Genomic DNA, 18,970 nt, shown 5'->3' with positions numbered 1-18,970 from the left:
GTCAACCTTTCTCAAAACCATCTCTCTCTCTCTCTCTAATAAAGCTAAAGTACTAGCCTTTAAATAGGCAGTGCAACTATTCAGCTGGTAGGGAAGAGACTTTTGCACTAGAAGTACAAAGCTAAGAAGAACGCATAATATTTTATTTTAAACTTATTTACAAAAAGATATTGCACCAACCCATTGTCCTTTTTTCGGTTTAAGATGTTAAGGAAAAGCCTATTATTTACAAAGTTAAAAACAGAAGTGCAAAAGCAGACTGAGAGAAACCAGAAAGAATAAAGTTTATTTAAATTGCTAAGTACAGTTTATTACCTGACCATAGCCCACATCCAGTATAATCTAAAAAAGTTTGTATCATATATATCTGTAATTTCAGAAATCCTTGCATTTCTCTGTAGGTGCAACCCTTATCTTTTACACTAACCACCAGAAGTTCTACATAAAATGTAAAGGCTAACCATAGCTTAACTCAATAGCTTTATTTCTCCAGGAAGTGATGCTCCTTTAGGTAAACTGAAAAAGCTACACAGTATTATATATGTATTTGAAAAGTAGTGATAAATCAGGCATGATGGTTTTCATTCTTCCTAAAAACCATGAGGAAAAGTTCGCTGATACTTCACAACTGATTATTCTAAAGACACTGCCAGTCCAAATTACATTAGCACAGCATACGGTCCTGTTTCAGTCTATCTGCCACTGGGACTGTCATGATGCATTTCTGGGGTGTAGGTAAGTAGAACAATCATGACCCAGAGATGAAGCAATGCCTGGAAAAAGAAAAGAAAGAACTAACTTATCAGCACTGACAATAATAGTTCACAGCAGCAGTAAATATGAGAGCTCTCAATGAGAGTTAATAAAACCTAGTTTTGTAGAAATATTTTGATTAAATATTTTTCATATTATTGAGATACTCCTAAAAAAAGAATTCTTATTTGCACAATGAAATGCTGAGTCGGATTCTGAAGAAGCCATTTGCAGAAAACTAAAGATTTTACACAAACAGCAAAACTAAAGCAGCCTAGTTTCCTACAGATTTATGTCCTCTGGCTTCTCTTTCCCTCCATGCCCCAGTAACTCCAGCTGTTCTCTCTGATATCCAGCCCCCAGCCAGTACATTATGTGATCTGCCTCAAGTGACTGGTAAGCCACTATTCCTGTGCCAACTGGCTGATAGCAGACTGTGTAAAACAGCTGATTATTGCTTTCCTTACTGCAGACACTGATTTGAGGCATTTTTATGATCTTTTTAGGATGTTAATGTTAATTCTCATGCAAATTTGGCTGAAACTATCCAATCAGAGTAGAAGTTGCTGGGGGTGCAACAAGGTAGGTAACTGACAGAATACATAAGCCACATTTCCTTAAAAAAAAAAATAAATAAATTCAATTTAGTCATAGTCAAGGTTCAAGCTGAAAAAGGGTAACTGCCACTGACTGCCCAATGTACAGGTCCTATGCAACCATCATTGAGTTTCACTCAGACAGCAGCTTAGGTGGTAGAAGTCTTCAGTGCTGCGGTACAAAGCATTTTATTCATATACTGGTAAGGCTAAGTCATGAACAGGAAGAAAGAGAGAGGTTAGGAATTAAACAGCTCTGTTCCTTCCAGTACCTAATAGGCTGGAAGAAGCAATTGCAGGGGGAAACTGTCATTTCCTTTATTCGTGTGTGTCTGCTTTATATCCTGAAATAGTGACAGCTGTTCTCGGAAACTCTGTTCAGAAGAATCATTATGCATTCTCAAGCAACATTTTTTTTTTCCATTTCAAAGACTCAAAGGCTCAACTAGTCGAATATTTTCAAGCAGGGTAGACTGCACATCTACCTTACCACAGGTCACTTAAACTGACAGACATCTGCCCTCCAGTGGAAAACAGAGGAATTTAATTTTTATCAATTTCAAATCTGACAATCTCACCTGGTATGGATGAGCAACTTTCTACTATTTGTTTAAGTCTAGTAAGAAAAGCTTTTCTTGCTACTTTTTCAACTACTAGAGAAGTGTGATTATTAGTCACTGAACAAAAAGTGAAGTGTCAAACATTAAAAAAGCTGTGACAGATGTCATTTTCCTAAATGCAGTGCACGCAGGTGTGGGGGGTTAACCTTGCCAACAGGTCACTATTATTCTCTATTTTAGTACTAAACCTCTACTTTTACAGTCTTTTAAATGGTAGTTACATAAATGTCTTTAAGACTGCTATACTAAGAATTCGTGGGAAAAACTGAAAACTGCCAAGCAACTTGACTCCAAAATGCTGTTATGTAAGTACTATTTAGTCTGCTTTACAAAAAAATGCATTGAGTTGTTGAAGTTAATTATATAGCCTTTTGAACATCAAACATCTTGCAATTTAAGAAGTATTATATAAACTGGCTATAGATATCTTGCATTAAACTTCCTACTTTAAAGAAAGCTTACTCACCATGTAAATGATTACAAAGACTCTTGCTATGGGATACCGCCTTAGAAAGATTCCCAGCCGAATGCTACACAAGTACAAGAGAAAAACAAAATGCACAAGTTAGCACTGAGCAATAAACTCCTGTTCCTCTCATTCCACTCACCACAAACTCATAAACATCAGCTGATGTTACACACATGGCTTTGCTTCTGACTTGAATTTTACTTAATGTATCCAAGACATAATTCTGAGAAAATTCAGAATTCAGACCATAAAACATATTCTCCCAAGTTTTTCTGTGACATGCTAGGCTCAGAGTTTGTGAAAAAGAGCTAAGGTTTGTACAGGTATTTTAAAACTCACAAATATGCTATATATTTGTCAAATTTTGTTACTTGAGGAGCTGTCATGAATCTTTCAAAAAGATTTAAGCAACTAAAACCTTGGATTCCTTTGAAAAAACTGATAGATCCCTACCATTCTTATACTTCATTAGATGAAAAGGTCGTGGGTTTTCCAAGTTTACTGCTACAGTGCTACAAAGCATACTGCATTAGATGTGTGCTCAGTGATGTCATTAAAAAAACCCATGCACGTACTGAAGTTAGTATGATACTGCCAAATGAAGTTTAGTATTAAAACATCACATACAATGGGTTCCAATCATGGAAATCCTGACATTCTTCACAATGAAATTAAAGTACCGTGGAAGCATGAAGGACTTTCTATCAAGGTATCTTCCTTTCAAAGCATTAAGAAGTATTACTTAATTTTGTTTTCTATTGGTATTTGATCCAAGTTTTGGAGCAGACCTTTGTTGTGATTATTGACAATTAACCTAACCGCTCAGAAAAGGGATCAAAGCAAGTCTTTTGCTGGATCCAGAATGACTTTTGTTTACTAATTCCTCAAACAGATTATCTTTCAAGGTAAACAGCTGCACTGGGTCAGAATTCAGAACCTTGTCTTCATCAGGATGCCTAAACAGGAGTAAAAGAATACGTATGATACTCCCCACTAATACACTCTTACAGTTTGTATCACGGACACAGTCAAAACCTCTGAAAGTGAAAAAGGTAGAAGGTGGTAATGAAAAGGGTTAGGTTTTTTGTCCACAGTTTAGTGATTCTCTTGTATTGAAATCTACAAGAGCGTTGTTTAAGTAATTGACTGTAATTTGCAAAAGCCTGAAGATATTAATGTCATAGGAAAGCACAAGTGAACTGGGTCAATATTTAGTAATTTATACCATACTTTAGCTTCATTATTTTTTACTTTTACCTTCACAGAAGCAATTCAAAACAGAAGGTGTGCCACTTGAAAAACGACAAAGGATTCCAGCAATTACAAAATGTATTCCCTGAGGACACTCTTACCTAAACTGATCTATACTACTGGCAGCTTTGCGAACTCTCCCATACATTCCTGCCATGTTAGTATCCATGTCACTAAACAGGACAGGAACATTACGCATGCGAGCACCTATTTGAAGGGAAAAAAGGCAAAAAATCTCATTAGTCTAAAACCAGCTAAGTTGTTGTTTAAGTAAAACAAATCAATAATGTATAACGAAGATATATAAAAATAATATAAAAATAGTGATTAATCTGTTAGTGCCATTTTGCTGGGGGCAGAGGATTGTGTTTTGAGCACAGGATTCTTGATAACCTTACAATCAAGTCAAATATTTCTTCAACTTAGTGTAGTTTTAAAATTTATTTTAGTTCACTAGATGGACATCTTGATATTCAATTCTACCATGTAATAATAATTCTATTATTAGGTGTATAAAATTATGGGTTTGATACTGTCACAGTTTCTCCATTTGCTTTTATTTCTCATACAGTAAAACTTCAATAGCATTTCCGATACTGACTTGTATATTCCAAAAATTTCTGCTTTACATTTTTACTATGTATCAACTTTATTAAAAGTCTCTCAGATAATGTTACCTTTGTGCAACTAAACATAAGCTTACTGAAGTTACTTAAAAACAAGCCAAAAGGAAATATATTTCAAATTTGCTAGTTCTCCTGCCTTATTTCTTTAAAAGTCTTTCATAAGCAGAGAAACAAAAGTCTGGATTGTTGTTTACACCTTTTAGTAATTGTCCATTGCTTTTATAGTTACTTACAATATATACAAAATTACAAACTTTGGACTTTGAAAAGTAACATCTCAAAACCATGGATCAACTGCTGAGGTTCTCCTAGAGATAGAGGATGATCGCTACACAGTACAGACAAACCAACCTCAGCAGAACCACCATATTTTAAGCTGCTTTTCAAGAAAAACAGAAAGCAAGGAAGCAATTGATTTCAACCAGAATTCTGATCAACTCTCAAAAGGAAGTACCCCATTCTTGCTGACCTCCCAAACCCTTTTTACAAGAGGAGAATTATATCCTGCTTCTGACATTCAGTTTAAACCCCAAAAGAGAGATTTATTTGCACCTGTGAAAGGATTTGTAAATATGACTGTTCCAACAGTGCCATAGCATTGAGAATTAAAGATGAAATTGGCTTTATTAAATTTACTTAAAGTTATTTACACACACAAAGGACCTTCTACTTAACTATTTTTTATGTTACTGGCTGCTGTTGACAAGGTCTCTGGCATAAGCTGCATATTTTCAGCATTTTTTTTCCTTATAAACTCAGACTTTCAGGGAAAGGCCTTAGGAAATATAAAAGCCTGAACTGCAGGAGGACAGAGTTTTAAATATTATATTTCTTATTTACCTTCAGCACTGTCAATGCCTGCCATATTAATGGAAGGTCCATTAGTACTAGTGCCTTGGATAGCCTTCAGCTGCTGCTCAAGTCGTTCCAGTTGATAGACAAGTGAGTTTTTCTCTGTGCTCAGGCTCTCTAACATGGTTTGCTTCTGAATTAGTGTTTCTGTCAGCTGATGAAGCCGATTTTCTAATTCTGTCTGACTACTACTACTTAGAGCCTTGTTTGTGAGCTAAAAAACAAAGCAAAGAAAAAAATCAGAATAAGTTCGAAGTCTGACCAACCAACATATTACAAAATTCTAAAAATTTAAGCCTTCCAAGAACCAAGTTACCCCATTGCAGGATTTTTACAGGATAATGCTATCAAAATGATCACCAATGAGCACCACAATAAAGAAGAAACTTAGTTGCTAAAACAAGATTTTACATGACACAAGAAACTCTATGTAAAAATGTATTCCTGTGTTTTCCACCTCTAATCATATGAACATTTCTGTATACTCATAAGTTTGATCACAAAAATCAATGCTATGCCTCAGAGCTGAGTTTAAATGGTAGGCATGACAATAGCAAGATAATCCAGCCTGGCTATCACACTTGCAACTTCACAAAACAAGCAAGTACGTAAAATGTTTTCAAATGAGGAAGGAAAAACTCAGTACAAACGGGGAGAATCTGATGCCATTCTACAGGAAAGCTTGAATTAAAATGGTGAAAATGCAGGATATGTTGCAGAAGAATTGAGGAGCAGTGAAGCAGAAAACATGATTGTACTAGCAAATAGAAACTGCAAGGACAGCAAATGAAGACGTGGATCATGTCATTCAATTTGCAGAAAATATTTAAAGCAAATGGGAATCTCCAGATTAGCCATATGTGCAATAGCTTGTCTATTCACTAGTCTTGGACCTCAGCCACTTGTAGCATCATATACCACAAAGATGTAGGTTCAATGATGAAAAAGCAGAATCAGCAGGAACCAGAGGCAGTGAGATATCAAAAATACAAATCAGATGCAATGCACCAGGACAGGTGCAGGTAGTCCCGAAGCCAGTATTACCAGAAGAATCATCTGCCAACAGGCTTGAGAAATTTGTATCACAACACAACAATTGCCAAATCCTCTGACACTATAACTGTACAGCTGACCATAGCTGACTCTAGACTATCAATTTCTCATATAGACATATAGACTACTTTTCATTATGCTAAGATAATCCACACAAAATGAGACCTATGTCTTCATGCTGCCTAAGGAGACTGTGGGGGCTGACAAGTATGAGAAGGTTCCAAAAGGGATTAGACTGATTCAAGGAAAATAGGTCCATAAACATACTGGTGGGACTTAGTAGGAACTTAAACACTAACGTCCCTAATTCAGCTGCCGACGCTGAACGAGTACAAGGCAGTGAAGAAAGCGACCAGGCTCACATGCTGGCCCCATTGCCACTGTCCAAGATAGAACAGTGGGCTAGATGGATCACTGAGAGTCTGTAGGACATAACTTATGTTCTTATGCCTAGTAAAAAGAATCTTTGCAGAAATCATGACGACCTAATCAAGCGCCAATTACTTATTTTAGTTTTCAAAAAGAAGAATGTTGATCCAGCACCACCCCATCAGGTCTAGTTGGGACACAGGTTGATTTTTTTCTCCCCCCTGAAGACAAAAGCACATGCAATTATAAATTAGGCTATTTACCACTTCATGGTACCCTTCTTTTACCCCCTCCACTCAAAACTCTACACTGTATTGAAAACAAGTACACTGTAACTCATTAATAGAGCCTTTACATTTCTTTTGTACAGTTTAATCAATTTAATAGTTCTCATTACTGTTTTCATAATTTAAGGTGATAAAGTTATTTTCTATACACACACAGTACCTGATTTCTGAGCTTCTGAATTTCTTCCTCTCTGTCTTTTATTCTGCTTTGCAAAGTATTCTTTGTTCGATACAATTCTTCTTCAGTATAATGGAGTTCCTATAAAACACATCACAATCACAAATAAAAGATTTTATACATAGATGTATTTTGAGAGACATTCTCTTACCTAGAGTTTCACAGTAGAACACAAGAAGGCAATATGCTGCAATCAAATATAAACTGAAATTTAATCTTAGTTCAGTGTCTGGCTAGAATGGGGCGGGGGGGGAGGGAAGATGAGTATGAAGATACAACCTACAAGACTTATCAAATTCTTTTGTAGAGACTGACCTAATATAAATATTAATCCAGACTAGTTTACTAAGAGTCACACAATTTCATTGGGACCATGATTTATCTTCTTTATACTCTCACTGTTTCTTATATTGCTACCTTCAAACGATGTCAATAATGTAACTTAAACAATTAGGAAATACTTTGGGGAGGAATCTGTATTCCTAAAATAAACCTATCAGTCTGAGATACAATTTTTTAAAAGTCTTTAAAAACCCTTGGCGTATCTATCTATAATTCTGTATGACACGGATCTTCCCTTACAGTTTAGGATAAATTAACATAACAGATGTGAAAGGGGAAAGAATATTAGTAAGGGACAACTTACTGAACAGCAAATCTAACTATAAGTTTTGTTACTCCCATGATTTAGTGGCTATTTTAACTCCAACTTAAAGACCTGTCATGCTTACCCTTTAAATTAAGACAGTCTTCAAATCACTGTATCACGTCAGATGTCAGGTGCTATGGGGAACAGATAATCCTATTCTTTCTCCCTTCAAACCATCAGATGTACAAGAAATAACACCTCTACTTATTTTCCATCTTCAGTCTCAGAAATCTTATGGCAATAGTTAAAGGAATTCCCAGATAGAACAGACCATAATTGTATTAAGTATCAATGCACACAATTACACATGTAAATGTGTGTCATCAAAAGGAATACTTCCATTTCTGTAATAACTGATAATGCTGCTTTTCTTTTTAATTCACCTCACTTTTTCTATATGTAGTATTGACTTAAAATATACCCCTTAGAAGGGCAGGAGTAACAAAATACAATTTACCATCTGCTTTGATATAATAAACATCAGCTATCCATCAAGAGCAGACCTCAGCTTCTGCCTTTTAATTAGTTCAAGCTGCTAGCATCTCATTAAAATGTAATTTCTGGAAGGACAGATAATCCTATAAGATAAATTGTTCCTAGCAGATACAGTGTACTCTCCTGCTTTCCTCATTATTAATTCTCTTTACATGAGCTTTTTCTTACAGAGAAATTTTTTAATAGCGTGCAAAGCATTTGTCTGATTTCTACTGAATAATAAGTTTGTTCATATGAAATATGAGTTTGCCTTTTTTTCCCCTCTTTTTAGCACAAAACTGCTTAAATCAAGGGGGAGTTTGCTTAAAAAGATGACACAATCTGACAAAATTCATTAATATAATTTTATCAGCAGTTTGTCTTACAGAGCAGTTTGGAAGTAACAACATTTAGATTCAGAACTGAGTAACAAGTGGATTAAAAAAAAAATCTATGAATTGGTACTACAATAACATTGTTTTACGAGCTAAATCTTATATAGTAATTGAGCACAGGAAGTTCCACAGTAACCATTTTTAGTATTTGAGTTTCTTGATATAAATAATGGTTACAAATGTTACTATATCCCTACTGTTTGATTGTCCCCTGCTGAATAAAATTTAGGATCATGATGAATTTCGTGCACTCCCTAGGATCACTTTTCATCTTTAATACATCAGCGAGATCTCTGTTTATCAGGAGTATCCAGAAGGCCCTGTCCATTGCTTAGTACTGGTTGCGCTTTGTTTGGCCTAGTGACATTCATTAAGCTTTTGGGGATTTCTTTGGAATACTAGACAAAAAATAACCCAAATACTGTATATGCCACTCTCTTAACAAGCCAAATGCTTTACTGATGACACCACATGAGGCCTAAAATGAGACCAATCAGCTTTAAGAATTCCTTACCTGTTTTTGCCGTTCTAGTTCAGCTTCTGCCTCTTGCTTGGCCATTTTATGTGCTGCTATTTGCTCTTGTAGGTCTTGAAGCTGCTCTCTCACTGACTCAGCTTCACTTACCTGCTGAGTCTCCATATCCTGAAATGAACAGAAATGTTGCCATTTCACTAACATTCAAACAATGCTGCAATATGTCATAGAACTTTTTTTTTGCTGTTACCTATCTGCAATATTGCTTCAAAAGAAAATGAAGGTGAGTATGTATTGAATAAATGACATTTGGTCATTTTATACAGAATATTTTTACTAATATAGTAATAAAATAAATGCATTTTGTGAACATGAAAAGCCTCCACTTTTTCCCTTCTACTGTCTACAGGCTAAAACTGTGTAAACTAGGCTTGCGCGCAACTGCTGGGTTGAGCCAATTCAGCCAGAAGATGTCTCGGATTACAGTTGCTTCAAGGATTAGTAGCCCTTGCAGAAAAGGATATAGGTGATCTCTACAGAAATCACCACACTTGTTTGGAAAGAAATGCTTCCCTCAAAAATAGCACATGGTAGTGAGGGAAGAGAGAAGTGGTATCTATAGTATTCCTCCCACATGACCTGAAGTGAGAACATGGAAATAAATTGGGTATCAATAAGCACTTGTCTCACCTTGAGCAAAAGCTGGCTTATTTTAATACTAGGTGAAATAAACACTAGAAGCAACAGCTCTGAAGTATAAAAGAAAGCAGTCCTTTGTGCACGGTTAACTACAAATACATGTGTATATAAACATAGCTACCTGCAGCTCTGTTCTCATCTGTTGGATTTGTCCCATTAGTTTTTGTATTTCTTCTTTCTGAGTGTCTCGCTCATGTCTCAGTTCTTCTAGTTCCATTGTGCTTGCAGTATTGCTATCCAGGCCTTCAATACCAGAGCCTTCTTTTAAGCTGTTTATCAACTTTTCTTTAGACTGAAATAATAAATCAATATATTATTTATTGCAGTATTTAACAAGTGCTCAACTAGAATATGCCAAAATGACTTTGCTCTAAGATTCAAATGTAGACATACAGTAGAAGAACTGCTTTATCTGTTCTTTTAGACAAGTTAATAATGACCCTACACATTTTAAAAAGAAAATGCTCCCCTACTGATAATTTTTCTGACTTCCTGTATGCCATGAGACTGGATTTACTGAAAGCCTGTGTTATCTGAGGAAGAGTACAGCTTTTCTCTTTAGAAGTGCCTGGAATGTTAAACATGTCATGGATAACAATTCTGGCTTTCCAGCTACCATAAGAGAGAAGACGGACACTAACAGAGACTAAAGACAAAGCTTACCCCCTTTCAGTCCATCCTTTCTCCTGCCAACAAAGCCAAATAAGAGCCAAATACAGCAAAAACTCTTCTGGGAAAGAGGATGAACCATTTTATTCAGAGTCAACCTAATGTCAGCTCAACATTGACTTCTGATCTCATGCTTCTCATATTTATCAAGATGATTTAAAACCTGTCCTTGGATATCAGACTAAATTAATTATTCTAAAAAGACACCTTTATCTTCAACATTTTGCTAACTTTTATAAACAAGACTCAAATTAACCACGTTTGGATTTGGTATCTTTGACAACTTAAGTAGCACAGACCTCTGCACAAAATACCTAATTTTGCCATTGTTTATATAATGCTGATCACATGCAACCTTTCAGAATATACAAAAATATTTTCTTTGGTTTACACATAAGTATCCATTATATGCTATGCTTCAGCCTCAAGCAGAATAGAGCAACATTCTTGACTCAAGAATACTGGGTGTGGAACAAGTTGTAGGTTACATCAATTTATCTATCTGCCGAAGATTGGACTCTTGGATGCAGAACACACTGACAGATGTTGCACAAGTGCAATGGTTACTTGGATTTTTCTTTAAGTTCAGGACCTGAACTTCCATTTCAATTACCTAAGTCAATCTGTAAACTTACACTTACAAAATGCAGACTGGTAGCTGTTCTGTATAGGTATCATTATAGATAGGCGCCAAAATATATTACAGGTCACATGAAAAAAACCACAGATTATTTGAAGCATAACACCTTAAAAAAGTTAAGTGTACAAATCAAACTGGATTTCTTTACAGAAATGCTTACTTGGAGTATGCGAGTAGCTTTCTGTTTATAGTCTGTCAGTTCCTGTTTTGCAGATTCTAGGTGGTTTTTAGTTACTTTGACTTGCTGCTGAAGCTCATCAGCTCGCCTCTTTTCATCTAAATACTTTCTTTCTGCTACGGTTATCCCTTCTGCCAAGTTCTGACGTTCTGCTTCCATTTTACTTAGACGAGCCGCAAACTCATTCTATTAGCAATAAAGAAACAATACTTTGTGTTTAAACACAGTCTCAACTTTAACCTAGAAAGGAAAAAAGAAAGTTTAAAAGCAACTACATGTGAAACAACACTTCATTATCTACCACCTCCAACTTAAAGATGCATTAGTGCTATGGGGAAAGAAATCCTGCTTGCTTAAGCAAGTGCTAAATAATATCAGTAAAAATACGCATTTCTTCCCCTCACCAGAAATAGTGACAGAATAACAATCTTCCTATTATTTATGTTTATTTGGTAAAAAAAAAGCAAGATTTCCCCTCAAAAAATATTATCAAATGTACTCTGCCATATTTTGATGTACTAAAAAAAACAACCAGACGTTGATAAAGATTTTCAAAGATGCTATTATACATAACAAAGGTCAAGCTAAGTGTGGAAAGCAGTATCTAGCAATGATGTACTCACATTTGTACCACAGAAGTGATCATCCAGCTTAATATTCTTAAGATTACATATTAAAATTGTGTAACAATTTGTTGTGTAACAACATAGCATGGAAAATTAAATTGATTACTCATTTAGTTTTAAAACATGTTTTAACATTAAAGTTAGCATGGAAGAAACAGTAAAAATCATCAGCATGAAACCTCAAAAACTTTTAATCACAAAGCTTTCAAAATAACATATAAAAGGTAAACTAGCATCACAAAGATACTTAGTGCAGTAGACTAAGTAGACGGAAGTAGACTTGCATGCTTCCAAGCACTTAGTACCCTGTACAGGAACTGAAGTCAAGGGGAAGAGAGCAGTTGGAACCTCACAGATTTGACCTCAAAAGTAGAGTGTGAAACTCTTCCTTACTGTTCATGTCTAACCTGCATTTGTTTGTAACTTTCTTGCTCTCGCTTGAGTGCGGAGTCTGCATCACGCAGCCTCTCTTGAAGAGTTTGAAGGGCTTGATTTTGCAAACTGCTCCCTTCACTGTGGTCTTGTATTATCCTGAAAGAGCGATATACATATTAATTGAAAAAGAAGAAATCTAGTGTGATTTTCAGGTAGAAATATGAATACCTGGTTTTCAGACCAGCTTTGAAAATTTACCCAGTAAATTATTGAATACAGCTGGCTACAGGTGTGAGGCCTGGAGTTAATGACTCACACATCTCCTGCCTGACCTATATTCTGGAGTATCCAATTGCTGATTCATATCCCAGTGCTGAGGTAAGTCAGAAAAGTCTTCATATTTGTGGATAAGCAAATGTAATTTTCAAGACAAAAACATTTTTCTTGACATCTTCAGCTTCAGGCCTCTAACACAAACATAAATACTTTATACAAAATGGATTTCAATAATCAGGTGACAATTGCTCCTATTTAACACTCATTTGCCCTGTTCCCACTACCAGCTATGATATAGTGGGCTCAGAGCAAACTTTAATCCTTCTGTTTCAAAACTTGATACAATCCCTTTCCCCATTAGTTTATTCATTTTTATTCTTAAAGAGACTAAATTATCTATCTTGAATTTTCAAACTTATTACTATTTGCAGAATTATGAAGTACAAAATTATGAAGTACCGTGATTTTTCACTCTGCAATGCTTCCAAGGCTTCTGTCCGAGCACTTAAGAGCTGATCAGCTTCTTGCAACCGTACTTTCAGCACAGCTAGCTGTGAATCCTTGGCACCAACAGCTTCTGTCAGATCATCCACTCGAGCTCGAAGTTCTCTAACCATCCTGTCACTCTTTGAATGGTCAACGTTCCACTTCTCGACCCTTTCCCGGGATTTGTTCAGTTCTACAAAATAAGAAGCTTCTTTGAAGTTTATAGAAGTCAGTATTGCAAGGTCTTGTAAATGGTCAGGATGCACACATCACATTTCTTAAAGAAAGAAATTAAATACAACCAAGTTGAAGTAACATGGAAACTTTATAAGCTACCAAGAAGTAACAAATGCCAGACTGGCTGTCAGAGCATGACCCATAAAATTTTGCAGGTGATCTCAAAACAGGCATTTCATTCTGTGTCACACTGCAGATGACAAATTTTACCTGCCCCACCCCTTGCAATGGCCTACTGTCAAATACCCCTGTGCAAGCAAGCCTTTGGAAACCTCTGCATAAAGCATCTAGTTCAACTCAATGTGACAATAAGCTCAACCTAAAAAACAGTAGAAAAATACACCAGTGTTGAAATAATGCCTGAATACTTACAGCGGCTTCTGGTTTTCATCAAATATCACATATTAAACTTCAACAGAAATTAAAATTCTCTGGCTCATATGGTTACTTTGAAAAAAATGCAGTCCCTCAGTTGTATGCATAACAGCATGAATTTGCTCAAGGTTTTATCATTTAAGTGTTTAATTTATATTCACATTTTTTATATTTGTCATTGCATTTGGCTTTGAAAAAGCTAGTGAAGTCATATAAAAATACTAAATTTTATATTTCTACTGTCACTTTCTAGGCATCAGATATTATAGTCCACAGCCAGAAAGCAGTCAGATTCTGAAGTATTTAAAGGGATTTACTCATTTAAAAATGAGTACTTTGCAATAGCGTTTAAAATGCTGGAAAAGTATTTTAATACTGATAATACTGATAATATTTGCTAACACTGTTTTAATAAGATGTAAGATTTGGAACTAACTTGATCGCATCATTTTAGTCAACATTTGTGTTACGTAGTTGAACAAGCTTGTAGTTGAACAAGCCTTTTAGTTTCTCCCAGCTTGTTATTTGAAACCAAGAATCATTTTGCTTGGTAAGTCATACATGCAAATTTAACTAGAAAGATTTTATTATAAATACAAAACACTAACATAGAAATGGCGTAATATGTTACAGTTGAGTTTCCAAACCACAGTACCTTCTTGTGTTTCTTTGGACCTCTGAATTAACGAAGCCATTTCTTGATTTAAAGATTGAACTTCATTCCGTAGCAGCTGATTCTCCAGGCGAAGATTGGATAGCTCATGTGATTTGAAATCATCATTAGCTGAAAGACTATGATTAGTTACTGCACTTAGTGATGAATCCTTCACGCCATCCCCTTGTGCTCCCAGTCCAGAATCTGAACTGTCTGGAGTTTCTGTACAGAGAGGTGCAAGTTAGAACTAATATATATTTGTAAGTTGCCTTGATATAAACAGCAATTCCATGTTCTGCATCAATGGTTAAATGCATAATAATAATAAAAAATCATATTCCATTTCAGTATAAGCTATTTTGGAGCTGCTTCTCCTGAGGGACTTGCACAAAACAGGACTATTATACAGTATACATGCATCATGCAGCATTTTTGTTAATCTTGCAAGACAAGACATGGAAGTTATAAAATTTCTTATTACATTAATGCCAAATTTAGGATTTCAAAACATTAATACTTTTCTATGATTATGCTGCCCAGAGATGTCTTCAGAAGCTGAGAGAGTAACAGAAGAGATTAAATGTACATAGCAACTAACTAGGGGAATTTTTAATACAAGCTCATTCTGGTTTTCCATTAAGATTTTGATTTTGAGGATGTAAATTTTATTCTAAAAAAATCTGTTCAGATGACTATACTTAGTCATTTTGATGTGAAACCTAAGCATGTAACTCAGCCACATAGCTACATATTTTAGTTACCTTCACGTAAAAATGCATTTTAAGAATAATTTCAGTCAAAACATCATCTTACTGATAATACTGTATTAATAATTCTCTCAAAATATTTTTTCAAAAGCACTTTTACTATGAGAAATCAAGTTGCAGTGATTTGAAGCAGAAACATAATCTCTCCTTTCTCTAATGAAAAAATATAAGGTAGATATACTCTGTCAAACTGTTAAAAGCTTTCTGCCAATACAAACTGTAATTCTCTAGATTATGGAAATCAAACCACAGATTTTTATTTTTCTTTTTTTTTTTAATCTTAGAACCTCGGTGAGAACAGTAAGGGAACTCCTGGCAGCATTCTGAACAACAGTCCCTTGCAGGGAAGGAGGAACCAACAGCCTTTCCCCATCATGCACAAACACACACAGAGCGTCCTGGATTAATGCTGTGAAATTGACACATCCACTGTAATAGTCTTGATTCCAGCGCGCAGATAGTTGGAAGCTTTGCAGCGGTGTTAAGGTAAAACAACGTAGCACGCAATGAGCAAACAAGCACGCAATCCAAAAATAATTACTTCTGAATTTAGTATGTCCCAGATGAGTAACTGCTGAAAATCCAGAGGGACAGACCACAACTAATTACCAGCAAGACTGCAGGTTAGTCACAACGTTATTTACTTCACCTTGTGATTACCAACCAACCTGCTCCACCTTCCTTGTTACCACTGCAACAGCCCCTATCAGCCAGAGCCCAGGGAGCTGGGGCAGACTATTAATTCTGAACAACACCACACCGACAAGTAGCAGCAGTGACAGCAAGATTTCTTCCACATTTTCTCAAACCCCTTTCCTCTTTAAACGGTTCTAAGAAGTGTTGTTTCCTTCCTTTTGATTCATTTACACAATTTCCAAACTATCAGACAATTTATCCTCATTCCTTTGTCTGGAAAACTCAATAGATTAATGAAGCTAACGAAGCAAGAAATTAGCCATTTATAGCACATATTAGATTATATCCATGGCAATATACAAAGTATAACGTTAACTGTTTTTGTCTACAGCTAATGTATCATAAGCTACTTCAACAGATGCTATACAGAACATTTAAATGACACAGATATATCTATACAATCAACTTCGAAACCAGGGTGCTCAAACTCTATGTTGTAATTGTGTGCTTCCTCATTTGGCAGCTCCACAATGCAAACTCCACTCAAAAATCCTCAGAAGAAAATTCAACAGGCTACACTGAGTGAAACAAATATGCTCCTTAAGCACCAATCAGCAAGGCCACATAGCCAGGTCTAACATATTTGAATTATTATTAGTAGTAATAAAACTTATTGAAAAGTTACAGACCCAGAAATACAAAAATATTCACATCCTTGGAAATGATCCCTTTTTACATCTAAAAGTTTTCAGCATACTTAATGTAGTAAGTGAAAACTGGCATTTACAATGCTTTACATGCTCAAAGTACTGAACAAATAATAAAGTATTCTAACTACATTATTAAGAAATAATATAACCATTTGCTTCAATTTTATAGAATAAACAGCAAAGTAGCACAGCAACAGCAAAGACCGAGTATAGATTAGATAGTCTGATAGAGAACACAAGTTCCTGACACTTCCCAGACACATTCTCCTTTGCATTGATTTGAGAATAGCCCCAACTTTTGACCATCTGGCCTGGAGGCTCTTTCAGGCATCTGGATTTAGACTGCAGTAATGAACTGCTTCTGGCAAACCTGGAGGCTTTATCTATCTTGCTCTCTCATGCCTGTAGCTCTACAACAGGCTATCCACATCCAACTTCCCACTCTGCAGGACAAGCAAGTTTGACAGCTTACCCGTCTTCCATGGTGGAACACAGAAAACCTCACATCACCTCACATGGTGCATTGGGCAACAGCCAGCACCATCTACCAGCCAGTGAAAGTCACTCACTCTCCTACATGGCAACAAGTAAGGTGTTGTGAGTGATCAAACAAATGAAGCAGTGCCTGTGCTTCTAAGTGGGGATGTATGGGGGTGATGCAAGGTTAGGTCATAGCTCAGGGGGGTCAAGGTGAGCCGTAGCAGTGAGGTAGAACAAGAACACAAAAGATATAGGTATTAATTATGCAGCTTGTCAAATTCGCATGGTATCTAAGATTATCCCAGTGATGAAAAAACGTTAAAGACCCCGCTGGACTCCACACATTTGACATACTACTACCACTAAATGTTTCATGAAGTGACAGTAAATCCATTACCTAGCCTTACCCTAGATATACTTGGGTTTTAAATATCTCTAGTTCAATACTATTTAACTACCATTGCCTTGGCTCCTGATGGAATTGTCTTCATTAGTTCTTGCACTCTGTGTACTGGTAGACACAGAACTAATGCTTGAAGTCCGAGAGTGATTTTGAAGAACAGGTGCCTTGCTCTTCTCTTTTTTAGAGTCCATCCTTCCGTTAGGCTCTTTCTCTGAACTATTGAGAAAATCAAATAGCAACTCATCATCAGGTTCCGACTTTTTTCTTCTCACAAAATGTGAGGCAGCTCTGGGCATGGAAACACTTTCTCCTGGAGAAGCAACCTCTGAAGATGTCCTACGTGCTGGTTTAACATTTGCTGTTCCTGCTAGGATTGTGGCCTTTTGATGTTTAATATTATCAGCTGCTGAGGAGATGTAGGCTGCTTTGGATGATGTCTGATATTTCAGTTCTCCAGTATGCTGGCACAATTCAGAATATTCATTGGCAGAGTCCAAATTCTTATTATCATAAACTGCACTGCTTCCTGTGTCTTTTTTGCTCAGAGCCGATGCAGCTCCTTGATCAACTCTGTTGAGTAGATCCTCTGCCTTTCCAGCAAGATCAGCAAGCCAAGACATGATGGATATCTGTTGATAAACTCTATAAAATTAAAATTTCAGGACCATATGCTGCAAAAGACATAGAATGATTACAAATCAGACTGGTGTTGATAAGGCGAGATGTATGGGTTACCTAAACAACTGGTGTGTCAATCAATTAGTGCTATAATGATTTTAATAATTTTCTCCTACTCGCCTGGTATTTCCTTGTTTTGGTAACTCATGGAAATAAATCAAATCAGTTTCTGAGGAAAACAGACAAAACCAAGGCTTAGCTATCAGACCACCATATCTGTTTCTGGCATCAGCACCTGCTGCAGAGCATCCAGCCTGCTAGCCAATCCACAACAATAACAGAAAATAAAATCTACTTGCACCTAGCAAAACCAAACTCAGTTGGAGGAGGAAAAGTGGCCAGATGCTTATTTCAGGTAACAACAAAGCCTTAGATGTTTGTCCTGCAGATTCATAACCTGGGTCAGACAGAGGAACTTCTCCCCAAAAAACTCTGCAGCCTGCTGTCCCTTCTGTGACACCAACACGGGGCACAGGTGCATGCCTTCACTTGCAGCAAGGGCCTGCGAAACTACACAGGCGACGTGTGCCTCTATCCCAGCTCCCGGCAAAGGCTCGTTCACCCCAGGGCAAGCTTGTGGAGGGTCCCTTGGCGAGCACACCCACAGCGGAAAGGGGGAAGCACAGAGGCAGGCGAGGCCGGGCGGGAGGGCGATATTCAGGGTGGCCGCTGCCCCTCCCCTCCCCCCACCCCCCGCCCCCCCTTAGCACGGCTGCCTGTCCCCGGCCCGGCCCCCCGCCCCCACCCGGCGGCCCTCAGGAGCGGCGGAGGCCTCAGCACAGCCCGGCCTCACCTCCTCCCAGCGCGGGAGACCCCTGGCCCGAGGGGAGTCGTGAGGGGGGGAAGGGGGAAGGGGGCGCCGGGCGACGACGGTCACTGCGAGGCCCCGGGCCGGGCTCGCTGCCGCAACCCCATCTTCCGGCAGACGTGGCCGCCTTCCGGGACGCAGTGCGCAGGCGCAGGAAGCGTCGGGATAATCGTGAGGTGGTGCAGCGCGTCAAGCCCCCCCCCTCCTACCGGGCGGGGCGGGGCA

The 18,970-nt window shown here is 37.3% G+C and overlaps 1 protein-coding gene across 6 annotated transcripts; it reads right to left on the bottom strand.

Moving 5' to 3' along the window:
* Positions 1-265: 265 nt before the first annotated feature.
* GOLGA5 (golgin A5) lies at positions 266-18,872 on the bottom strand. Of its 6 annotated transcripts, none has more exons than XM_072865209.1 (13): positions 18,731-18,872; positions 17,315-17,930; positions 14,264-14,485; positions 12,970-13,204; positions 12,267-12,390; positions 11,216-11,419; positions 9,868-10,038; positions 9,087-9,215; positions 7,037-7,135; positions 5,156-5,381; positions 3,791-3,896; positions 2,436-2,499; positions 266-773 (listed from the first exon to the last, which is right to left on the bottom strand). In XM_072865209.1, the coding sequence occupies exons 2-13, from the start codon at positions 17,877-17,879 to the stop codon at positions 693-695; spliced, it is 2,226 nt and encodes a 741-aa protein (XP_072721310.1). In that variant the 5' UTR covers positions 17,880-17,930; positions 18,731-18,872; the 3' UTR covers positions 266-692. The 6 variants fall into 6 exon arrangements, with proteins under 6 accessions (XP_072721310.1, XP_072721313.1, XP_072721314.1 ...); XM_072865212.1 differs by having other exon boundaries at positions 12,970-13,189; XM_072865213.1 differs by having other exon boundaries at positions 14,264-14,392.
* Positions 18,873-18,970: the final 98 nt, after the last annotated feature.

The sequence above is a fragment of the Ciconia boyciana genome, chromosome 6, assembly GCF_034638445.1.
Source record: "Ciconia boyciana chromosome 6, ASM3463844v1, whole genome shotgun sequence".
Taxonomy (NCBI): domain Eukaryota; kingdom Metazoa; phylum Chordata; class Aves; order Ciconiiformes; family Ciconiidae; genus Ciconia; species Ciconia boyciana.
This window is presented reverse-complemented; position numbering and strand designations above follow the sequence as displayed.